Source organism: Solea senegalensis, linkage group LG3 (genome assembly GCF_019176455.1).
Source record: "Solea senegalensis isolate Sse05_10M linkage group LG3, IFAPA_SoseM_1, whole genome shotgun sequence".
In the NCBI taxonomy this organism is placed as follows: Eukaryota; Metazoa; Chordata; class Actinopteri; order Pleuronectiformes; family Soleidae; genus Solea; species Solea senegalensis.
In genome coordinates, this window is record NC_058023.1 from 12,817,833 (window position 1) to 12,843,965 (window position 26,133).

Below are 26,133 nucleotides of genomic sequence, written 5' to 3' on the forward strand. Positions count from 1 at the left end.
CAACTACTTTACCCCCCCAAAAAAACAAATAAATCATCAAGAGAGTAATAATAATAATAACGATAATAATAATAATAACAATAGTACAGGTGACGACGGTAACATTAGATCCCAAATGTGAAGAAAACACAATAACACGTCATATCATTTAACCTTAAAGGCAATAATAAATATGCAAATGTTGTTTATACCTACAGATATATATATATATATATATGTATTTATTTATATATATATGTTCTTAGAAATGAAACCTGTGCCGTTGTAAACATAATGTAAACAAATGAATTTTCACTTTTCTTCTCCCGTCACTTTAGGGGAAAAACTGCGACAAAGACGCCGCCGTGTTCACCGGCGTTTTTAGAGTCCTGACATGGAAGGTGGAGGTTGGTTTGTTTTGAAAAAACAGGCAGTTTGCAGCATCAGTTACACGACGACAACACGGTGAAGGTCACGGGGTCAAAGGTTATCCTGCCTGGAGTCTGGGAATGAAAAAAAACCCTGAAAAAACACGGGACCTGGGAGACATTTTGGACGAAAACAGTTCAACACAATCACTGAACTGGTGAAGACGCAGGTTAAAGGGACAGTTCACGTGTTCTAGTGCGGACACACACCATGAGGTATGAGCTAACTTAATAAAATCTACGTCAGCTTAAGTCTACGATGTCTTCAGAACACGATCACGTCTTTATCTCACTGTGAGACAGACTTTTCCAACAGGAAACTGAAGTTTGTAAACCACTCACTCTCCCACACCAAAGCCCACTGAGAAAACCAGTGATTTTAGCTGGCGGGGACACAGGAGCTGCTGGTCCTCTGCTGCCTCGTGTGGTCACTTTGTGTCACTGAGGTTAATCTGAACAAAGGCTTTCAAACACTGAAGTGACAAAATAAGACATGTGAACTTAGTGATGGAGGCAGCAGACGTTAAAATCACTGATTTTCTCTATGGGCTTTGGTGTGGGAGCGCGAGTGATTGTTTTGTTGGAAAACTCTGTCTAATTGTGAGATAAAGACATGAACATCACAGACTTAAGTAGGTGTGGATTAATACCTCATAAAATCACACTGAAAAACCCAAACTATCCCTTTAATGAGGACGAGAGGCCAAAACTGCAGAAACAAAGGCAGCAGATCAAAGATTCTGCTTTCATTAAAGCACATATGAAACTTAAAGGCTGTGTCCAGTCTGTGAATGAATTTAAAGGCATAGTTCTGTTCTGTTTCAGGTGGAAAGAGAATGATTTCATCACTGTGACAACCACAGTATCTTTGGCTGTGAGTCACATGATCAACAACTGTGCATACATAATAAAAAAACATCTTTTTTTTTTAGTGGACGTATGAAGAGTCTCATCAGCACTTCAAAAAAAAAACGACTATCCCTTTAAAATGGAGCTCAATTTATAATTCGAAACAAACTCAAAAGTGATTCAAAAACAATATTTATCGCAATATATATTTCAACCAAAGAGGATGACGTATACAGTCTCTCATTGCCCCGCCCCCTTACCAAACTTTTTAATGAGGTGATGTAAAGAGGCGGGAACTTATTTCCTTATTATTATACTGAAGAAAATAATTGCGATAAACACTGAGAAAAGCTTTAAGTTCGTTATCAGCATCTAACTTTATTTTACGAACATTTTGGTAAATATTAGTTTAGATTCGTAAACAAAAATGGGCGGAGCCTTTAGTCCGTACACTTGAGTCCTTATGTGCGAAAGTAACTAATATTACGAAAAAAAAACAAAAATATGCAAACATTACCAAAAAAACAGAACAAACTGTGTTTTTGAGGGCGGAGCTTGGACCAGAGGGCTGACAAAAGGGGGCGGGGTGTGTTGGTTGCCTTTTCTTTCTTTCTTTGTTTTTTTAAAGTGCAGCCGTTATTGCTAATAGTCACGGGACGATGTCACGATTATCGGGGAAAAAACAAAACAAACTGTGATAAATGATGTCATTGCGATAATTGTACAAATATCTTGTGTGTTTTTTTAAAAAATTGCTCTAAAAGACACTTTGTAAAATCCTTGTAAATCACAACGTCCTGGAATGACTTTATAGATGCAGGCGCCCCCTTGTGGCAGGAGGACTGAATGCTGTGGAGCGTGAAAATTCACCAGTGTTGATTGATTTTTGCTCAGCGCTCGTTAAACTCCAGGTTTTATGGCGAGCAGTAAAATTAAAACAATTATTACAAAGTATAATACATTTATATTATAACTTTTATACTTTATAACACTTTCACTTTTTTACTTCAGTAAATTTGTTCTCTCGTCCAGAACTTAAGAGTTGCCTGAACTTTTGTTAATTAAATTTGTCACAAATTTAGTGACGAAGCTTCATAAACGTGTCTTAAATTTTGTATATTTGTTTTCTAAAATGTAAATTTGTCTTATAAAACTTACAAATCCTGAAAACAAATTTGCTGAATTTAAGACAAATTTAATGAATTTAAGACAAATTTTATGGAATTTGAGACAAATTTAGTAACTCATATTTGTAAAAGTGTCTCAAATTCAGTAAATGTGTCTCAAACTTGTCACATGTTTTATTGTTTGTTTGTTTTTTACTTACTGGCCACAATAATATTACATTTTTGTAATATTACACAAAGGGGGAAAATTGGTGATATAAACTTTGTGGTAAAATGCGTTGGCGATGATGCGACGTTTACCGTAAAATATGCCACTGTTGTAGGGACGCACACGGTCACGTCTGTCCCTGCGTGGACACTCGTGGACACTCGTGGACACTGTGTCTGACTGCAGTGAATGGCCCTGGAAGCACGGAGGAGAAAAAACTACACACGCCTTTAGTGAAACTCTGGAAGAAACGTGGAGTCGCGTAAGAAAGAACGAGTCTCGAGTCTGTGAACGGGGGAAAAGCTACAACCTCCACGAGGACGAGGACAGTATACAAAAACATCATGTCCCCAAAGCTGCAGAGACAGTATCAAAACAAGAAGATCAAATATTGCACCATCATTAAAATGACAACAGCATCATCATCATCATCATCATCATCACAATTGTTCAGGTGTAATATACACAATCAAATGTGTAAGCTGTGGACAATAAACATGCCATGTCAGCAAATATACAAAGTACTACGACACGTACAAACATTGTTTGCATACACTGGTATACTGTATATACAGCATGTGTGTGTGTGTGTGTGTGTGTGGAAATTTACCCTGTCATCTTAGAAAAGGGCAAAGTTCAGGTGTTTGTTAGTAAGTGTGTTTGTATGAGACATTTGTCAACAACAAATCAAATATAATCTCTTGTGCCACTTTGTAATCTCACTTTCTCTCCCACAACAAACCCCATTGAAAAAAAGCTCATTTTAAGCCTGTGTGGACACAGGAGCTGCTGGTCCTCTGCTGCCTCCTGTGGTCACTTTGCGTCACTGAATCTGAATCTGAACTAAGGATTTAAAACAACACATTTGAACTCAGTGATGGAGGCAGCAGTGGATCAATAAAATCACTGATTTTCTCTATGGGCTTTGGTGTGGGAGAGTGAGAGCTTTACAAACTTCAGTTTCCTGTTGGAAAAGTCTGTCTAAGAATTAAGATAAAGCTGGAAACACATCGTTTAAATCCCACACACTTAGTCTGTCTGAGATTATATAAAGTGAGCCTTTTGTTAAGCAACTAAAAATCTACTTTGAGGACGTTTGATTGACTTTTCTGTGTCAGAATCTCATACAATGACACTTATAAACAACGACAACACCAAACGTTAAACCCTTTAAAAGAAAAGAAGTTTGAAGTAAAAGTAGTCGAATGTTGCTACGCAGGCTACAGCGTCTCTATAAGTATATTTCAAAACCCATATATCTAATGATCTTATTCTGCTTAGTGTTAAATACTGAGCTGCTAAAAGTGTCAAAGGTTAGAAAAACAACAAAAAGGTCCATCATTAATTCATCGTAAGAGTGGTGATTATGAGGATTCTGCACTTGTATAAAGCAAGAAGTAAAAAGTGCCTCGTTTTCTTTAAAGTAACCCTTAATATAAAATGAAAAATACTCAACAATCCTACAAAGAAACAACAGTTTTACAGAACAAAGAGTGGTCCACAGAGGGCGCTGCTGCGTCAGAGCTCGTCTTATGTCGTCTATATTAATAAAGCACACGTGTTACACAACGACCACCAGGGAAAATATGGCACTGGACACAAAACGGTTGACACGCGTCGTCGTTTTCATGCAAACAAAATAAATTAAGCTAGAATTCTGCTTTTTTTTTACAACCAAAAACAAAACTGCGTTCAGTAGTAACAATGGCGTCAGAATAATAATCATCGTAATACTTATTATAATAATAATAATAAAACTTGTTCAAGTGTTATTTCACAAACACGCGTACAAAACAAACCCCAAGACGCTAAAATCATGCACTTATTTAAAGTTGAGCGAGCATGTGTCGCTATCTCCGTTCGCTAACGTCAGTCAGTCTGCGATGTTTCTTTCTACGTCCGTCTGCGAACTTCATCCCGCAGTTTTTACGATGTTTCTCAAAGTCAAGGATCGTTTCTGACACAGGAGAAAAATAACAAATCTCAAATCTCACGGAGTCACGTAAACGCACCGCGATCCTAAGCTAGCGTCACTGAGACGGAAAAAAAAATTTGCGTTTAGCATCATTTTAAAATCCAGAGATGTTGAAAACAACATCTGTTTTTTCAGCTTCTAAACTCAGTTGGGAAACGATTTATTGTGCAAATTTATGACATTAAATGTTAAAACTGTCACTCATTAATATTTTCTTATATCGATGAAGTAGATGTTAAGTTTTTGGGCTGAAAAAATATGTCAGAAATCTTTTTAAAATGTTGATCAAACCTGGAAATGATGTCTTGTTTTGTCCATTTCTTTGTTATTTTGGAGGAAAAGAAACCAGAAAACATTCACATTTAAGAAAGATTTAAGCTAAAAAGTCACTCACTTTTAATTATTAAAAAAACACCAAAAATGATTAGAAAATTATTATACACTTCTACATTTCTGATGTAAATTTTCATATATGTTCCCAAATTTGATCAGTTTTCTGAAAACGCTTCAATAATAAAATATTGATGGATGATAGTTTTTTGATGGAGCACAAAACCCAGAAAATATTCATGTTTAAGAAGCTGAAAAATCATAATTCTGCTTTTAATAATTAAAAAAACACCTAAACTGATTAATCAGATTAGAAAATTATTATATACATTAAATCTATTGTTTATATGGATTTGTTTTATTATATATCAGAGATGTAAATTCTCCCAAATTAAAATATATTTTAACTTAAAACTTTAACTTAATAAAAAAACCTGTTTTATTTACTTTCTCATTCATACTTTCTTTATTTTTTATATATATGATCATTATTTATTGCCTTCATAACCTGATGCATGTTTATTTTTACAACATGAGTGAATATTTGTCTGCTACATTTGTACGCGTGCGCCTCAAAGGATTGTGGGTACTTGGTGGATGACTCGTCCTTGACTTAACTGTCAAAGTCCTGCTTCTGCTACTAGTTAGTTCAACTGTGAACAGTGTGGTGAGTTAGTTGCTAACCAAACAGAGTGGTTAGTTAGTTGCATACCTGATCGCGTGCTAAGAATAGTTATTAACTCAGAAATGGCTTTTTGAAGAGCTTCCTGTCAGCTTCCTCTTCCTCTTCCTCCTCCTCCTCCTCCTCCTCCTCCTCTTCTTCTTCTTGTCATTTTGGCACCAGAGCACAAACAAACACAAACATGCTCGTCGTGTTTCTCCTTCACTGCGCCACAGGAGGCAGAGAGGATGAATCCAGCTCTCCTCTCCTCAAACACTCATGCTTTCATCACGGGGGGGGGGAGGTCGTGTCTCCGGTGGCGTCTGCTTCCGGGTTAGAGGTCAATCATGGAGGCCTTGGCCAGGTCTTTAGTTCCCTGGAGAATTCTCTTCATATGACCCACTTTCGATATCCCCAGATCCTGAAGAGGAGGAGGAGGAAAGTGAGGAAGATGAACACATGAAAACACACGGAGAGAGAAAACGAGACGTTCTGTAAGGAAAAGAAAAAAGTTATGAACACTTAAAAAAGTCCCTCACTCTCTCACACCAAACCTCATAGAGAAAATCATCGATTTAACATCACACACACACAGGAGCTGTTGATCCACTGCTGCCTCCATCACTAAGTTCTAATGTCTTATTTTGTTAATTCGGCTTTTAAAAATCTTCGTTCAGATTGACCTCAGTGACACAAAGTGACCACACGAGGCAGCAGAGGACCAGCAGCTCCTGTGTCCCCACAGCTTAAATCACTGGTTTTCTCTATGGGCTTTGGTGTGGGAGAGTGAGTGAAGAAAAACAGATTTTAGCTTCTTAACAAAAGAATCATGTCATAAAATCTACGTCAGTTAAAGTCTATGATGTCTTAAAAACTCGTTCACGTCTTTGTCTCAGTGTGAGACAGACGTTTGTAAACCACTCACTCTCCCACACCAAACCTCATAGAGAAAACCAGTGATTTGAGCTGCAGGGACACAGGAGCTGCTGCTCCTCTGCTGCCTCGTGTGGTCACTTTGTGTCACTGAGGTCAAACTGAACAAAGGATTTTAAATGCAGAGTTGACAAAATCAGACATTAGAACTTAGTGATGGAGGCAGCAGTGGATCAACAGCTCCTGTGTGTGTGTGATGTTAAAGTCACTGGTTTTCTCTGTGGTCTTTGGTGTGGGAGAGTGAGTGGTATCAGTTTCCTGGTGTTTTCACTGAGCTTTTTCATCTTCTGTCAAAACCCTGAGTCTAAATGCAATTAGAATAAAAGTAAGTGTGAAAATATCCTGATTTAAAGGTCTAGTTTGAGTCTAGTTTACATTTTAAAGTGATGATACATTTATACAAACATACTTAAACTTAAATGAACCTTTAAACTGAACAAACTGAAAACAGTCAAAGTTTGGATCCTTGGCTTCGGAAAGTTTGATAAACGACCGCTTCACGGCACTTGAAACGTAAACCCCACCCACCTCTCCTGCCCCCGCCCCCCACAGGTCCGCCCTCTGAGCAGACACACACACACACAGTGTTAGTGGGTCACAGTGAGCGAGCGAGTCGCTCTGTCACGAGAAAGCAACGACCAGACAGAAGAAGCCAAGCAGAGCGATGCAGCAGGAGGCACAACAGAAGAGGAGGAGGAAGAGGAGGAGGAGGAGGAGCTTCACACAGGGTGTGTGCGTGTGCGTGTGTGTGTGTGTACCTTCAGGTCCCTCCTCTCCAGGTGCAGCAGCTCCGCCCCTCGGATGTCGTGTCGGGTGAAGGTGTCTCTGTACTCGCCGAGACTCAGCTGCTCCAGCCACACGCCCACTTCCTCTGTGCCCCACCTCTCCACTGCACACACACACACACACACACACACACGGGGGGCAGAGCAGAGAGAGGCTCAGACGGCCTCGCAGGTTTACACACACACACACACACTCACTCTTGAAATCCTGAAATTCATGATAAATCTGGACAATTTCCTGTTTCTGTAAATGTACTGTGACGTATACTAAAATAAAGATCTACCTTAAGAATACAGTAATTTAGCCGTTTATGAACTTAGCATATGAAAAACAGCTGTTCTCTTTCATATTAGATGATATCCGGTGCATTTATTTGGCTTCTTAATATTTAAAAAGGACATTTACATGTTTAAGAATCAATGAAATGACGTCTAAATTCTGCACAACACAAATCATCAGTATTCTCATGTCATTTTAAAGCAGCTTCATGTGATTTTTTGTTGATATTTAACACTTTGTACTTATTTTATGTCATATATGTTTGTTTTTCTTCATTTCTCTTTATTTACTTTGACACTCAAATAAATGTGTACACTTGTGCTATAAAAACAAAAGTAATGAAAGTAAATGAAATAAATAGACACTGATGTCGTAAATGTATATAGTACATTTTTTCCAGTGTAAGATTGTATTGTAAAATGGGATTAATCCATAAAATGTGCCAGATTTTTACATACAACATGTTATATACACAGATGATAAATACTTACATGAAATTAAATAATTCTTTATCAACTGTGACTGTAAAGACGTTGTAATGTGACGATATTTCAAATCTACAGAGATATAAAATCATTGAATTGTCCAAAAATCTCATCTCTCACTCACACACACACACACAAACTGTGGTGAATCACTGAAGAAAAAACATGGAGGGAAAAAGGGGGAGGAGCATCAGAAATAAAGAGGGAGGAGCGGTGGCGGCAGCGAGCGGAGGAAGAGGACGAGGAAGGAATATGACAAGGGGTCAAAGGTCGTTCACAACAAGGCCGGTTGGTTCCAGGAAGTCAGGGGCGTCATGCAGACCAGACCAGACCAGACCAGACCAGGTCAGAGTGCACAGAAAAAAGAGGAGGTGGTAAAAGGGAGGAACCTGTGCGGTCTGCAGCCCCAATACCTGCCCACATTGCGAGGAGGAGGAGGAAGAGGAGGAGGGGGCTCACACTTTGACCTTTAACCCCTGACCTCCACATGAAAGCCACTTTTTATCACATTAAATTATTTTGACCATGTGACTTCCTGTTTGCGTTTCCTTGGCACGGACTCGTGTGTCTGCAGCGGCCATGTTGGTGACAGGATGAGAGGATGAATGGAGGAGAGAGGGAGGGGCCAACAGTGATGGTGAAACACTTAAGTTATAGTTTAACAGTTTTTCTCACTGTGTGACAATTATTTTTAACAGGAAACTGAAGTTTGTAAACCACTCACTCACTCACTCACTCACTCTGCAACACACACACACACACACTCACTCTCCCCACACACACACACACACACACTCACTCTCCCACACACACACACACACACACACACACACACACACACACACACACACTCACTCTCCCACACACACACACACACACACACACACACACACACACACACACACACACACTCACTCTCCCACACAAAACACACACACCCACACACACACACACACACACACACACACACACACACTCACTCTCCCACACACACACACACACACACACACACACACACTCACTCTCCCACACAAACACACACACACACACACACACACACACACTCCCACACAAACACACACACACACACACACACACACACACACACACACACACACACACACACACACACACACACTCACTCTCACACAAAACACACACACACACACTGTGTGTCTGCTGCTGCCTCGTGTGGTCACTTTGTGTCACTGACATAAATCTAAACAAAGATTTTCAAATGCCAAAGTCAAAGAAATAAGACATTAGAACTCAGTGATGGAGGCAGCAGTGGATCACTCCTCTGTGTGTGTGTGTGTGTGTGTGTGTGGGAGAGTGAGTGGTTTAAAAACCTCAGTTTCCTGTTCACCCAACTCATTCCTGTCTGTTGTTGGTGTAAAGGGCCAGCAGGGGGCGTCACAAGCTAGGGCAGTGTTGTTTATGACTCAGTGCCTCACACACTGGAACCAGACTTTAAAAAATCCTAAACTGTCCCTTTAATGTAACTGACATTACTGTGTGTGTGTGTGGTGAACTGTTTAGTGTCAATGAATGAATGAATGAATGATGACAGCACTTCCAGCCAGAGGTTGGAAGACATTCTTTCAAAATAAAAGCACCAATGAAGCAATTCAAATCTTGAGGAGCAGAATGATTGACATTGGGAGCGGCTGCCTCTCCAGGTCCTGAGCAGACTGGATCAGTCCACACACACACACACACACACACACACACACACACACACACACGTACCTGACTGAGGACTCATCTTCTTGGACGTCTTCTCCTTCTTGAACTTGGGGACAATGCGGAACATGCTGCTGCGACTGTTCCTCTTGCCGTAACCCAGAGAGTGATCCTGGTACATAAGCACAGTCAACCTATAGCCTTTCATTTAGCTACTGAGCTCTGCTGTCAGCTGGAGGCATGCTACACACACACACACACACACGTATCCCTGCAGACGACAGACAGACAGTTCTGGACCTGGTCCAGGTTCAGTGTTGCGTGTACAGATGTGATAACAGTGTGTACACTCTTGTGTTTCCCGACCCGATCTTTGTCGTTGTCATTCACACACAGTTGTCAGTAACGTCTGCATACACACAAACCTGCTCCGACATCACTGTAAACACCAACACAACACAAGCAAATCACTAGAATCTGACATTTTAATCACCAAGAAATAACAATAATAATAATAATGTGCTTTTAGTAAAAGAGAATTATTATCGTTTATCGGCTGAAACGACGTCGCAACCTCAACCTCGAAAGCAAAGGTGGAGTTGAGGATTTAACCACGCCCCCAGATGTGCCAGAGGGGAAGAGAACACAGTGTTGTAGCTCCTCCCACTAACATGAAGCTGCTGCCAACTCATAGTAACCATGGTGACTGCTGATTTGACCAAAATTGACCAAACACAAACCCCTCCCACTTCACTGGAATACATCACTGGTGTGAAAATACTTTGTGTTGACGACGCTGACAAGAAAATGTCCTCCCCTGTGTGTGTGTGTGTGTGTGTGTGTGATGTGTGTGTGTGTGTGTGTGTGTGAGTGTGTGTGTGTGTGTGTGAGTGTGTGTGTGTGTGTGTGTGTGTGTGTGTGTGTGTGAGGCGTGTGTGTGTGTGTGTGTGTGTGATGTGTGTGTGTGTGTGTGTGTGTGTGAGACGTGTGTGTGTGTGTGTGTGATGTGGATCCTCTCACCTCTTCGTCGTTGGGCTGCAGGATGTGATAAAGCCACGGAATCTCTCCCAGTTTTCCCAGTTCCAGCTCGGCCGTCTGCAGAGCTCCAGACAGCTGCTCCTCCTCTGGAGGATCCAGCTGCTGCACGAGCGACAACAACAACAACAACAACAAGCACACATGTGTTCATTGAACCACTGCATCACATAAAATAACCAGTAACTTATAATAATGATCTTTACCAGAGAGACTCTGCCCAGCAGCAGAGACTCGGTCTCGTTGTACAGAGCTTTGACCGTGCTGGCCACTTCTATCGCCGTGTTTCTGGTCAGACTCTGCAAACACAAGCGCACTCTCATGAAGTCGACATCACAGACAACAAACAACACAATATAAACCAACTCTGGGAGATTTTAGAATGCACTACGTCTCCAGTATACTACTTCAGAACAATAGTCAAACGACCACATGAGCTTCAAATGATAACAAAAATAACATCTCTAAAGATATTTCACAACATTTCAAAATAAAAGTATTTGTTTTGATCCATTGTGTGATGCATCAACATATGAAAAACCTCTGGTTCCTGTGTTACAATGACTGTCTTTGCTGCTGTGACTCTGTAAATCAAAGGACTGTCTTGTTGTCTTAATACAAGCTGAAAAATGTGGCTTCACTGACCTCTGGAAACTTGGGGTGTGTCTTGTTGATGGCGTGCGACGCAGCGTTGACAGCATGAGCCAGCTCCTGCTCTAAAAGCCCGTTGGTCTTTGCAGCCTCACAGATCCTGCAGGTCAGACACAAGGTCACGTGTTAAACGTGTTTTAAAGTGATGAGTTTAAATGAGGTTGTGGCACGTGATGAAAAACCAGCGTGAAAACATGGACGAAGGGAAAAACTGATTAAAGCCATTTCTGTCTCACAGTGAGACAAAGACATCATAGACTTAAGTAGGCAGAGATTAGATCACCTTGTGATGAGCTCCTCAGCAGCTCGAGCACACATCTGCACCAGCGTGGCCTCCTCCTCAGTGGCCAGGTCCACAGACTGCTGTGGGTAGAGGTGTGGCCTCAGAGGACCTTTGTCATACTTGAGTTTGTCCTCCCACGACTTCAGTGTGTTCTCAAACGCCTGCAAACAAACAAACATCTAAACACAGTTCTCCTCACACCTCCCCTCCTCCCCTCCTGAATCCTGACCCTCACCCGGTCTCTGGTGAGCATCTGAGCCCGGTTCTTGTGCTGGATCTTGATGACCCCGGGCGGCTGGATCCAGGCTTCTCCGTCCACCTGGATGGGAACACCTTCATCTCCCAGGATGGTGATCTTCACTGTCCGACACTGAATCACACACACACAGGTTACATGTCTCACCTCTCTCTCTCTCTGTCTGTCTGTCTGTCTGTCTGTCTGTCTGGTTTTCCCTCACCTGTGCGATGCGATGGTGCTGCAGTTTGATGACCCGGGACACGGCCATCTGCATGCTCCCAAACACAGCCACCACCTCCAGGATCTTATCATCGAACGACGGAGCACAGAAGATCTGCACACGACACACCATTATACATATATATATATATACATATACATATATATATATATATATATATATATATATATATATATACATATACATATACATATATATATATATATATATATATATATACATATACATATATATATATATATATATATATATACACATATACATATATATATATATATATATATATATATTATATATACATATACATATATATACATATATATATATATATGCATATATATATAAATACATATGTATTTATATGCAGCAGTAAATACTATCTAATGTTCAAAGTACCATTGTTTTGTTGTTGTGATGGTTTTATTTAGTACTTTAGTGCTCAGTATCAGCAAGTACTCAAACTGAAGTACTCTTAAAGTGGTAATATTGTATGAGTGTGTCTGTGTGTGTGCATGTGTGTGGGGGAACATGAACTCACGTCGTCCTCCTTGGTCCCGCCCCAGAAGTTTGTCCCGCCTGCGTAGCTGGGAATGTTCAACACAGCGATTCCCTGGAGACTCGGCAGAGGGATGTACTGACCGTCACACTCGACAAAACACACACACACACACACACACAGAGTCAGAAACATGTAACCAGCATTTTCAGTCACAGTGTAACCACAGACGTCAAGAATCTGTATGTGCATCTTCAGTTTCATACACACACACATATTTATACATTGTAACACATGTAAACATGTTACGTATATTGTTAATATATAATTTCTGTCCCATGCTACAGCATTTCTATTTTTACATGTGGCTTACTTTATATACGACTGTAGCGCCTGAGTTGAGGTGAACCCCAAGGTTCAACCCTGGGCCCACTTATTTTCTCCAGTTTCTTTAAAAACATCACTTCATTGTTAACAATCAAAAGCTAAATCACTCCCCGCTGTTTGCTGAAGTTTGATAGTGAACTCTTCTCCACAGAAATGACACGCCCCCTGGTGTTCTGGCCCCGCCTCACCTCCAGCTGGACCTTCTGCTCCAGGTTCTTGTAGGTTCTCTGCAGCAGCTCCTTTGTGCCCAGAACTCCGTACCACATCATGTTTTTGGTGCGACTCCTGTGTGAGGAGGAGGAGGAGAATTTATTTCATTATTTCAAATAAAAAAGTGCAACAACACAGAAACTCATACACCCCCCACACACACACACACACACTACAAATAAAAACCCCTGAACTGTGAACTATCCCTTTAACCGTCACCTCAGAGGAAAAGTGGGCGTTTCTGACCTGCATTTCTCAGGATGCTCCTCCCTCTTGTTGTTGAACTCCAGTGAGATCTTGGCGTCCAGACCGATGCCGAAGTAGTTGTTCATCACACACTTCTCCATGTAGCCCTCTCTGAGGTCACACACACACACACACACACACAGAGGTGTTAAACACACACACAATGAATGAATGAGTGAATGAAAGAGTGAATGAGTGACAGCTCCTCACAGTGAGTCCAGGTCGGGGTCGATGAAGGGCGTGGCACCAAACGGGTCGATGTTTGCCAATAACATCTTACTGATGATGGAGCTGCCAGCGATGGAGGCGGCGAGACCGGCACGCAGGCCTGCACACACACACACACAGACACACACACACACACACACACACACACACACACACGATTAAATCCTTAGAGTCCAGCAGGGGGCGCACTTACAGACTTCTACCCTGTCCTATGTATATTTGAGATGTAATCCTACATCATCTGTGTAGATTAAAACGTGCTGATCATCATTACTGATGTCTCCCTTAAGTTTCCCCTTAAGTGCTAACCAGGAAGCTAACAGCATTAGCATCGCTACAGACCAATTAACTTAATGTGTGTGTGTGTGTTTGTGTGTGTGTGTGTGTGTAGAGTGTGTTACCAGGATGATGATGTGTGTGTGTGTGTGTGTGTGTGTGTGGAGTGAGTGTGTTACCAGGACAGATGATGTGTGTGTGTGTGTGCGAGATTGTGCCCCACAAAGACTCTGTCCCTGTCCTTTTGAGTGTGAAACCCCGTAGTAACACTCAGTCTATATAAACAAGCGTTGAGGAGCTTAACGTTCAGAAGCGCTTAGAGCGCTCCAGAGTGTAGACCAGAAAAAGGGAGGGGGACAGTCGGTAGCTAGCGAAGTCAGGATCAAAGTACAATTAATTACGTTATAAAGGCAAGCGACAGCTGAGGTCCCTGGGATATCGCCTTCGGAGACTATCCGGTCACCGTTGGCGGCCTGACCAGAGCCGAGGTGCCGAGTTAAAGGCTGTTCCTGCTCACAAAGCGGCGTGCCGAGGAAGGACGCGTCTCTTTGAATAGACAGGATGCACGGACCGCCCTCCGGCGACAGCGCATGCCCATTGCGCCTGATCAAGAGAGTTCAATTCGGCGTCCTCAGCCCAGATGAGCTTGTAGGTTTTCTTTATGGGGATCTTTTTTGTGAAATATCTGACACATCATGCACACATTGCTTTTAACAATTACTTAACTTATCTTGTAGATTAAACATGTACATGGTTCTGTTTACAACGAAGATGCTTCCTGTTGCTGTTAGCCTAGCCTAGCTAGCTTTATCCGGCTAGTGGAGCTTGTGCTAATTAGCATGTAGCAGGAAGTTCGAAAAAACTTAAAGCACTACATTATTAAAAAGGATCAAAGCTATCACATGAATTAAACCCCCTTTGTATTCATGCAGTGTGACTTTTAGGCCCATCAGTAAAAGCAGTAGTGTTTATTTTGTAGCTATTTGTTGTGGACTAAAGTGTTTTACCTCTGACCGCATTGTAACAACGGTTAGGTTTTTTTCACCCGAAATTTAAACAATAAAAAGTTAAAAAATAAACGGATATGCATGATTTTTGATTGAGGGTTGTGTGTCTTGTAGGAATAAAGGATACAGAAAAATAACTCTTCAGATTATGTTTTTACATGCAATCACTAGACAAACTGATTTTATCATCATATTTATTTACTGTTAACGCTATATGTAACACTGATGCAACATTTATTAGTGGTAATACAGTTTTTCACCACTCAATATTTGATATTTCTATATGGGAAAGGTATGAAAAAAAATACCTTTGGTCATTCATATTCTAACACTGATGGTAAACAATAACTTTCCTGAAGTATCAAATAAAGTAAATGTTTGCCGTTCATCTCCCTAGAAACGGATGTCTGTCACAGAAGGGGGGATTAAATACCCCGAAACAACAGAAGGAGGACGTCCTAAACTTGGTGGCCTCATGGACCCAAGACAGGGTGTCATTGAAAGAACTGGACGATGTCAGACATGTGCAGGTATATTTCCTGATAAATTATGTTATTTGTTGTTGACTGTTGATTTTTTGACTCTGTGTAAGTCACATGTTTGTTCCCCCAGGCAACATGACAGAATGTCCAGGTCACTTTGGGCACATAGAACTGGCAAAGCCAGTTTTCCACGTTTGCTTTATTACAAAGATAATAAAGGTTCTCCGATGTGTCTGCTTCTTCTGTTCCAAGCTATTAGTGGATTCAGTAAGTATATTCACCGCTGTGTTAATGCCACATGATATGTTTTAATGTTAGGTCTAATTTCAATTTAAGTTTTGCTTGTAATGAATTTGCACTCTAATAATTTTTTTTTTTTTATTTGAAGAACAATCCAAAAATCAAAGACATCTTGATAAAATCTAAAGGGCAGCCCAGAAAGCGTTTGACACACGTCTATGAGCTGTGCAAAGGAAAAAATATATGTGAAGGTGGGGAGGAAATGGATAACAAATTTGGAGTGGAACAGCAGGAGAATGAGGAGGACCTCACCAAGGAGAAGGTATTTGGTTGTTGTCATAATTATGTGCGTACGTGGTGTCAACATTTCCTGGCTGTGTACTCTCCCATCTTACCTCAACTTTTTGTGACCAATGCAGGGTCACGGTGGCTGTGGGCGCTACCAGCCACGCATCAGACGCACTGGCTTGGAGCTGTATGCGGAATGGAAGCACGTTAATGAGGATTCACAGGAGAAAAAAATCCTGCTGAGTCCTGAGCGTGTACATGAGATCTTTAAGCGCATCTCAGATGAAGAGGATGTTATCCTGGGCATGGACCCCAAGTTTGCCCGGCCCGAATGGATGATTGTGACTGTGTTGCCCGTGCCTCCACTGGCTGTAAGGCCTGCTGTAGTAATGCAAGGATCTGCTCGCAACCAGGTAAGAGGCTCACGGCTCTCATGTAAAAGATTTTTACTGTCAGTATGACTCTTCTGGTTTAATAAAGGTTAGAAATAAAACTCAATCTGAATGTTTTTATTCTGGTGTGCTTTTCTATGCTGCATTAGAGTGAGAGCTAAGCTGTAGAATAACAACTGACTTCTGTTTTAAAGGATGACCTGACCCACAAGCTGGCCGATATTGTTAAAATCAACAACCAGCTGAGAAGAAACGAGCAGAGTGGTGCAGCAGCTCATGTAATAGCTGAAGACGTCAAGTTGCTTCAGTTTCACGTCGCCACAATGGTGGACAATGAATTGCCAGGCCTGCCAAGGGTATGTGAGCACTTCTCAGTGCCTTACATATCAGTCTCAGTGGCTGTAGTAAATTTCCGTTTCAAAAATTTGCACAATGATTTTATGGTGGTTATTAATTCATGTATTTCTTTCAATTAGGCAATGCAAAAATCTGGCCGTCCTCTGAAATCCATAAAGCAACGCTTAAAAGGAAAGGAGGGGCGAGTTCGAGGTAACCTCATGGGCAAGCGTGTGGACTTCTCAGCCCGAACTGTCATCACCCCAGACCCCAACCTGCAAATCGATCAAGTGGGCGTGCCACGATCCATCGCAGCTAATATGACCTTCCCAGAAATCGTCACACCATTTAACATTGACAGGTGCTTCAGAAGAGTTACCAGGCTAAATTTCATTCAATGTGCACAAACTTGTATTTCATCAAGTTCAATTTGATGCCAGCTAATTAATTCCCATGGCTTCTTTTAGACTGCAAGAGCTGGTGCGAAGAGGCAACAGCCAGTACCCAGGAGCCAAATACATCATACGCGACAATGGAGACAGAATTGACCTCCGCTTCCACCCCAAACCCAGTGACCTTCACCTGCAGATAGGCTACAAGGCAAGATTAAACAAAAAAGATGTATATTAACGCATGTGTATAATATTACAAGGAATGCCCCTTGTTACACAAAGATGTGAAATATTTTATTTCAATCTTAAAATGGATGTATTTTCACTTTTTAGGTGGAAAGGCACATGTGTGACGGTGACATTGTTATCTTCAACCGGCAACCCACACTACATAAAATGTCTATGATGGGGCACAGGGTTCGGATTCTGCCCTGGTCCACATTTCGACTTAATCTCAGGTATCACATGACCAGACCTCACTTGCTTGTCACAGAAGTAATTTATTTAGCACTTGAGTGCACGCTTCAGAATATTCCTTACGTTTTATGTAAGTTTGATTGGTTCAACAGAAACAGCTATAATCCATGTGCAAAAAAAAAAAAAGAAGCATCATCATCTCCAACATCCTATTCTCTTTTCTGCCTTCAGTGTCACCACCCCATACAATGCTGACTTTGATGGGGATGAGATGAACCTTCACCTGCCTCAGTCCCTGGAGACCAGGGCAGAGATTCAGGAGCTGGCCATGGTGCCACGTATGATTGTTACGCCCCAGTCCAACAGACCCGTCATGGGTATTGTGCAGGACACTCTCACCGCTGTACGCAAATTCACAAAGAGGGACGTCTTCTTAGAGAGGGTAAGGGGATTGTTGGCATCTCAGACAATAACCCCATGAATATGTAGTGTTGTCAGAATATTTTTGTACTTACTGTACGTTTTGCTCTGACAGGGTGAAGTCATGAATCTCCTCATGTTCTTGTCCACCTGGGACGGGAAAATGCCTCAACCGGCCATTCTCAAACCACGTCCTCTGTGGACAGGCAAGCAGATCTTCAGTCTCATCATTCCCGGACACATCAATGTCATCCGCACTCACAGCACTCACCCTGACGATGAGGACAGCGGTCCATACAAACACATCTCACCTGGGGATACCAAGGTGCAAAACCCTGATTAATTAAGTGTAGTTCAAAGAATATAAGTGGTTTACAATGCGAGGAAACTCACATTTATCTCATTCACATAGGTGATAGTGGAAAATGGTGAGTTGATCATGGGCATCCTGTGTAAGAAGTCTCTTGGAACGTCAGCTGGCTCCCTCGTCCACATTTCCTACCTGGAGATGGGTCATGACATCACCAGACTCTTCTACTCCAACATTCAGACTGTGGTCAACAACTGGCTGCTCATCGAGGGTAAAACAAAAGAGATGAAAGTCCATTTCACTTAATACAAAACCTCAGTGAACAAAAAGAAGACAATATGCCTAGATTACATTGATCACAAACTATTTCTCTCACAAAGGTAATATTAGAGTTTGTTGTATTTTCTATTATATGTACAGCTAGATGAGAAAACTATTCCATATTTTTAAGATACTTCCCTCTGCAAGCCAAACATTTAGGAAGATGAAGATCTGCTGATTGACAAGTTAAATAAGAATGAAGCAGAGTAGTATTTATATTACACTATGAAGGATGAGGATAATTTAAACTGTACAGAGTTAGGGGTGTGGAGAATGTTCATAGTAAGCACATTTGTTAATTTTAAGCATTTTACTTGTTAAAATAGTCATTTTGTTATTTCCAATTAAAACTTCAATCAACAATAATGCCCAGGAATATTGTAGATCATACTTGATATTATTGTTGTATTAAATGGTAAACGTTAAACAATAATTGTTTTTGCACCAAACCATTTACATTAATTGTCGTTATTTGGCCTATTTTCTTTTTTATTCACAACCCCTTCAGGTCATTCCATTGGTATTGGTGACTCCATCGCTGATGCCAAAACATACCTCGACATTCAGAACACCATCAAGAAAGCCAAGCAGGATGTGATAGAGGTAAACGCAAATCATTGACACGGCTGTACTTGGTTTTCATGGGAACTTTAGTACAGAAAATGTAGTTTACCTTTGCCCTCCACCTCCCAGGTCATTGAGAAAGCCCACAACAATGAGCTAGAGCCGACCCCTGGTAACACACTGAGACAGACCTTTGAGAACCAGGTGAATCGTATCCTCAACGACGCCCGTGACAAAACGGGATCGTCCGCCCAGAAGTCTCTGTCTGAGTACAACAACTTCAAGTCCATGGTGGTCGCTGGTTCCAAGGGTTCAAAGATTAACATTTCACAGGTAAGAGTCTGATAAATTTACACACTTTCATCAGGAAGACAATTGTAGATTTTACCTTTTGTTGACTGTCGATCTATCCTCATACAGGTTATTGCTGTGGTGGGGCAACAGAACGTGGAGGGTAAAAGAATTCCCTTTGGCTTCAAACACCGCACACTGCCCCACTTCATCAAAGATGACTACGGTCCTGAGAGTAGAGGCTTTGTGGAGAACTCCTACCTGGCCGGCTTGACACCAACAGAGTTCTTCTTTCACGCCATGGGAGGCAGAGAGGGTCTGATTGATACGGCCGTCAAGACTGCCGAGACTGGTGAGTCAAAGCATCCGAGTGTCAAGGGAGCTTTTGTTCACATACAAAGCCGTTTAATTGGCATTTTTTTAATGTGGAAACTCTGTCTTGCCTCAACAGGTTACATCCAGCGTCGTCTCATCAAATCTATGGAGTCTGTAATGGTGAAGTACGATGGCACAGTGCGTAACTCCATCAACCAGGTGGTTCAGCTGCGCTACGGTGAGGACGGCCTGGCAGGAGAGAACGTGGAGTTTCAAAATCTGGCAACAGTCAAACCCTCACACAAGGCATTTGAGAAGAAGTGAGTGACACACACATCCTTATACTTGTGTATATTAAGCTAGGAAATGAAATAACCTCACGTTTAAGATGTTAGACTTGCTAGAACCCTAATGTCTGTTGTATGTCGCCTACTCTGTGTAGATTCCGATTTGATTGCACAAATGAGCGCGCACTGAGGCGGATCCTGCAAGAAGACGTGGTTAAAGACGTGCAGACCAACGCTCATGTACAGGGCGTTTTGGAGAGGGAGTTTGATAGGATGAAAGAGGACAGGGACACCCTTCGAACAATTTTCCCCACTGGAGACAGTAAGGTGAGTGATCAGATCCATGCACGCCTCTGTGAAATAGCAGTTGCTCCGCCACATGAACAATCAAAAAATTCTGATAAATAATTGTTTGTTTTTTTAGGTTGTGCTGCCATGCAACCTGGCCAGAATGATCTGGAACGCCCAGAAGATCTTTCGCATCAACACTCGGACCCCAACAGACCTGAATCCACTAAGAGTAGTCGAGGGTAAGTACAGACATCGTAGGTGAAATATATTCTACATCACCCGCCACTGACCTTCAATGCATTAAGCAAAGTCATTACTTCATATTTTTATTTAGAGGATTTTGTGAACCATGTTGTCACCTGACGGTATAGAAATAGAGCTTGAGAAGTTATGGCTTGAATGTTGTTCAGAGTGTAAATCTCTTTAGTGCCATTTGTTATATTAGTTATATAGGGAAAAAAACCAAACACAGATGCTGTCTTAACTGCAGCATTGATCTGAACCTCTGTGATGTGTATTTGGCTCTGCAGGAGTTCATGAGTTGAGTAAAAAGCTGGTGATTGTGAATGGGGACGACCCACTGAGCAAACAGGCCCAGCAGAATGCCACTCTGCTTTTCAACATCCACCTGCGCTCCACGCTCTGCTCCAAGCGCATGACGGAGGAGTTCCGCCTTTCAACTGAGGCTTTCGACTGGCTGCTGGGAGAGATCGAGACCAAGTTCAACCAGTCCATTGTAAGTTGAGCAAATTCATTTTTCAATTTCAATTGCATTTTCACATGATATTATGGAGATAAGCTGTTTTTTTATATTAATCAAATTTCCTCACCTCCATCAGGCCCACCCAGGTGAAATGGTTGGAGCTCTGGCTGCCCAGTCGCTGGGAGAGCCAGCCACTCAAATGACTCTAAACACTTTCCACTACGCCGGTGTATCAGCCAAGAACGTAACACTTGGTGTGCCACGTCTAAAGGAGTTGATCAACATCTCCAAGAGGCCCAAGACACCTTCACTTACCGTCTTCCTGCTGGGTCAGGCAGCACGTGACGCTGAGAGGGCCAAGGACATCCTCTGTCGACTAGAGCACACCACACTGCGAAAGGTAAGAGAGAGTTACTGTACTGTTCTCATTGTGTGTGTTTTTTTTTTTTTACATTGCCAAAGAAAAAAAACAAGTGAGCTTTTCATGTATCTGTCATGAAAACTGAAGGGTTTCCTTCTAATTTACAAAAGCTAAAAATGTGTCTCTTTTTCCTCAGGTGACTGCCAACACTGCCATCTATTACGACCCCAACCCTCAGAACACTGTGGTGGCCGAGGACCAGGAGTGGGTGAATGTGTACTACGAGATGCCTGACTTTGATGTGACACGCATTTCCCCTTGGCTGCTGCGCATTGAGCTGGACCGCAAACACATGACTGACCGCAAGCTGACCATGGAGCAGATTGCAGAGAAGATCAACGCAGGTGGGCTATTATGCTCCTACTTTGTACTCGTCGAGAAGTGACTCTCTTTCCTTACTTAATGTCCCCTTTATTCCTTCCCTGAATAGGTTTTGGAGATGATCTGAACTGTATCTTCAACGACGACAATGCGGAAAAGCTTGTTTTGCGAATCAGAATCATGAACAGCGACGAGAACAAGTTCCAAGAGGTGAGTCGTGAGGATACTTTTAACAAAGATACCACAAATTCACTGTTGCGTGATGAATCACACAGAACTGTATTTTTCTCGTCTAGGATGAGGAGGTGGTAGACAAAATGGATGACGATGTGTTCTTGAGGTGCATCGAGTCCAACATGCTGACAGACATGACCCTACAAGGCATTGAGCAGATCAGCAAGGTAATGGAGTATATAGAATGACATAATTTACCTTCTGAATCATCTATATATACGTACATTTTTATATATATATATATCATACTCGCTTCTGTAACAGTGAAACTCCTTTCCCTCAGGTGTACATGCACTTGCCCCAGACTGACAATAAGAAAAAGATCATAATCACAGAAGATGGTGAGTTCAAGGCCCTGCAGGAGTGGATCCTCGAGACAGATGGAGTGAGTCTCATGAGAGTGCTCAGCGAGAAGGACGTGGATCCCGTCAGAACCACCTCCAACGACATTGTGGAGATCTTCACGGTACAGACGCTAAATGGTTATGTCTCCGTAATAGAATGACTTGAAAAAATGTCCTTGATTTTTACTTTGTCCCTTCCACTGATTTCCGTTTTCACAGGTCTTGGGAATCGAGGCTGTGCGAAAGGCTCTGGAGAGGGAGTTGTACCACGTCATCTCCTTTGACGGTTCCTACGTCAACTACCGTCACTTGGCTCTGCTCTGTGACACCATGACGTGCCGCGGTCACTTGATGGCCATCACGCGTCACGGCATCAACCGTCAAGACACAGGGCCACTGATGAAGTGTTCCTTCGAGGAAACGGTGAGAAGATAGTTTCAATAGAAATGAATTTGACACTGTTAAATTGTGAAAAACTGGGAAAAGAAATTCTAATCAATCAAGATCAGTTTGTAGATCCAATGATGAAATTCCCCACTTCAATGCTATGTTCTTTTTTGCATTCTTGTCTCAAGGTGGATGTGTTGATGGAGGCATCATCCCATGGAGAAAGTGACCCCATGAAAGGTGTGTCGGAGAACATCATGCTCGGCCAGCTCGCTCCGGCTGGTACAGGCTGCTTTGATTTGCTCCTAGATGCTGAGAAGTGTAAATACGGCATGGAGATTCCTACCAACATACCTGGCATCAGCGTGGCTGGACGTAAGTGGAGAGATTTTAGTTCAAATGTGTTTACATGACATGTATTGTAGGTATAATGCAAGAGCTTTGATACTCATGTTCTGTTTCTTTCCTATTTGCAGCCACTGGAATGTTCTTTGGCACAGTGCCGAGCCCCATGAGTGGTATGTCGCCTGCCATGACACCATGGAACACAGGAGCGACACCAGCCTACGGTGCCTGGTCTCCCAGTGTTGGTGAGTTAATGTCCAGATCTACATGGCTCATCTCCTTTTGTTGGTTTCCTGTTTTCATTCACTGACTCTTTTTCTTCTTTTCTTCAGGAAGCGGCATGACCCCTGGGGCAGCAGGTTTCTCTCCCAGTGCAGCATCAGATGCAAGTGGCTTCTCTCCAGGCTACTCCCCAGCCTGGTCCCCGACTCCTGGGTCTCCAGGATCTCCAGGACCAGCCAGTCCATACATCCCATCTCCAGGTTAGACAGTGGAGAAAGTTTATTTGTTCAAACATCAAAATTGTAACACCTGTGACAATATATTAGGGAATTCACGGAGAAATAATTCAGCATGTACACTATATACTGCACTGCAACATGTAAAGCAAAGATAAAGTAATAACCGTGGCCCAATGGTGGATCTCGTCTTTTTTTTCTCAACTTAAAATGTGTCTGTTTTTATTTTTAGGTGGAGCCATGTCACCCAACTACTCACCCACCTCCCCAGCCTACGAGCCACGCTCCCCTGGAGGCTACACCCCTCAGAGCCCGGGCTACTCCCCCACATCCCCCTCCTACTCCCCGACCTCCCCCCTCCCCCCACCAGCCCCAACTACAGCCCAGCGTCTCCTTCCTACTCTCCCACCTCACCAAGCTACTCCCCAACTTCTCCGTCTTACTCACCCACATCTCCCTCTTATTCGCCAACATCCCCATCCTACTCCCCTACGTCTCCCTCTTACTCCCCCACCTCTCCGTCCTACTCTCCAACCTCGCCGAGCTACAGCCCGACGTCGCCAAGCTATAGCCCAACGTCGCCCAGCTACTCTCCCACCTCGCCTTCTTACTCGCCCACTTCACCTTCCTATTCTCCCACATCTCCCTCTTACTCCCCCACCTCCCCCTCATACTCCCCCACATCTCCTTCCTACTCGCCAACGAGTCCAAGCTACAGCCCCACCTCGCCAAACTACACTCCCACCTCTCCCAGTTACTCCCCCACCTCCCCCTCTTATTCCCCAACATCACCCTCTTACTCCCCAACCTCTCCCAACTACACCCCGACCAGCCCCAACTACTCTCCCACCTCTCCATCGTATTCCCCAACCTCTCCATCCTACTCCCCTTCCAGTCCACGCTACACCCCACAATCCCCCACCTACACACCCAGCTCACCCTCTTACAGCCCCAGCTCTCCTTCCTACTCCCCCACCTCCCCCAAATACACCCCGACTTCACCCTCATACAGCCCCAGCTCCCCAGAGTACACTCCCACGTCTCCCAAGTATTCCCCTACTTCTCCGAAGTACTCCCCAACATCGCCCAAGTACTCCCCTACTTCTCCCACTTACTCCCCAACAACGCCAAAATACAGCCCCACCTCCCGACTTACTCCCGACCTCCCGACCTACACACCTACCAGCCCCAAGTACTCCCCCACCTCCCGACTTACTCCCCGACCTCACCCAAGTATTCACCCGTCTCCCACATACTGCCAACTAGTCCTAAAGGCTCCACTTACAGCCCAACATCGCCATTATACAGCCCCACCTCCCCGACATACAGCCCAGCCATCAGCCCAGAGGACAGTGATGAAGAGAACAACTGAGGAGCCACGGAGAAGGAGAGGTGCCTGAAGGAACCCCCATCACCTCGTTGTGGTCACCTGAAGGACAGCACCTTTAACCTGCTGGAGGTGGTGGTGTTTTTATCCACAGGAGTCCCAATTGTACTATTTTTTTTTTTTTTTCTTGGGAGAAATCTCCACTTTGGGACTTCTGTCTTTTCAAACCCCCTCCTACTTGTTGCTAATCTGCGTCCCATTTCTAATAGTTGACATGTACACAGGTTTATTTGGACTATTCAGTTTATTTAAGAAAGTTAACAACTATTCTGTGTGAATATAAATAAAGAAAATTTAAGAATTAAATTTTTTTTTGGAGGGGGGGTTCTCTTGTTTGCGTTTGGTGACTTTGTAAACCTGTTTGCAGGAGGATCATGTTCATAAACTGTGGATGAAGGGGGGAGGACTTTAATTTTTCTTCACCTCCTCCCTGTTTTCCCCACCAGTTTTTTGTTTTTTTGCCACTATGTCGACTGCTCTTTTCACTAACAGTTGTACAAAATGGTGCATGCTGTCACCAGGTTGTGGCGTCATTTCAGTTAAAAGGACGAAGGACAAAATATTCAGTGCTCAGTTTGGTGTTTTCACTACTGGAGACACTAGAGGGCAACCTTTGTCCTGTGAAACAGCTCATTTTCTTTTAAGCAGAGATTGTCCAAAGAAACAGCACTTTTGGCCTCTCTATTTAAAAAAAAAAACCTTACCCACTACATTAGTGTGAACTTTGTTCTTAATATGGCTGCTTTCTCACACGACTTGACCCAGTTTGACTGGTAGGGAAGCATCTGTATGCTTGATGACAATGGAAACATTTTTTCCCTTTCCCTGCTTGTTCCATTTGATCATTTACGCAGTTTCATTCTCATTCTCTGTATCGTTGTTCTTTTAGTTTTTTTGACTTTGAATAAAGAATAAAACTTTTACAACATGTGTCTGTCTTTGCTGTTTTATCACCTGGCAACTGCTGTTTGAGATATCGTAAACATATTAAATGTTATAGCATTTGGCAAATAGAAAATGATATTGTATAGTTGAGGCATTATTAATGGTCTCATCACAAGCAACTGAGTTCTTGAAGACATGAAGTGCATTAGCATTTTAAGAACATGTTTACAATACTGGCGCCTGAATTATGCCATTTCTACTACACTTATATGAAGTCATTT

At 42.6% G+C, this 26,133-nt stretch overlaps 2 protein-coding genes and 1 long non-coding RNA gene across 3 annotated transcripts; 1 reads left to right on the forward strand and 2 right to left on the reverse strand.

The window, feature by feature from the left end:
• Window positions 1-5,712: 5,712 nt before the first annotated feature.
• Window positions 5,713-14,209, reverse strand: LOC122766851 (diacylglycerol kinase eta-like; the record flags this gene model as incomplete). Its single annotated transcript, XM_044022054.1, has 14 exons — window positions 5,713-5,978; window positions 7,249-7,379; window positions 9,790-9,895; window positions 10,744-10,863; window positions 10,965-11,057; window positions 11,404-11,509; window positions 11,693-11,853; window positions 11,928-12,062; window positions 12,151-12,264; window positions 12,710-12,817; window positions 13,243-13,339; window positions 13,511-13,621; window positions 13,721-13,838; window positions 14,194-14,209. Coding segments are annotated over 14 exons (1,503 nt in total), but the record flags the coding sequence as incomplete, so codon positions are not given.
• A 98-nt stretch (window positions 14,210-14,307) lies between these two features.
• LOC122766512 (DNA-directed RNA polymerase II subunit RPB1-like) lies at window positions 14,308-25,890 on the forward strand. The gene is given in 31 exon segments (XM_044021441.1): window positions 14,308-14,662; window positions 15,419-15,551; window positions 15,634-15,770; window positions 15,892-16,065; window positions 16,163-16,444; window positions 16,618-16,779; window positions 16,900-17,120; window positions 17,227-17,359; window positions 17,485-17,609; window positions 17,800-18,010; window positions 18,104-18,313; window positions 18,401-18,569; window positions 19,128-19,222; window positions 19,313-19,516; window positions 19,604-19,826; window positions 19,926-20,109; window positions 20,232-20,403; window positions 20,501-20,606; window positions 20,898-21,103; window positions 21,207-21,470; window positions 21,628-21,835; window positions 21,922-22,022; window positions 22,109-22,213; window positions 22,330-22,512; window positions 22,610-22,813; window positions 22,966-23,152; window positions 23,254-23,367; window positions 23,455-23,604; window positions 23,813-23,935; window positions 23,938-24,783; window positions 24,786-25,890. Coding segments are annotated over 31 exon segments (5,886 nt in total). The 5' UTR covers window positions 14,308-14,575; the 3' UTR covers window positions 24,953-25,890.
• LOC122766513 lies at window positions 17,632-18,150 on the reverse strand. Its single transcript, XR_006360077.1, has 2 exons — window positions 18,084-18,150; window positions 17,632-17,969 (listed from the first exon to the last, which is right to left on the reverse strand). It is a non-coding gene; the product is annotated as an uncharacterized LOC122766513 (long non-coding RNA).
• Window positions 25,891-26,133: the final 243 nt, after the last annotated feature.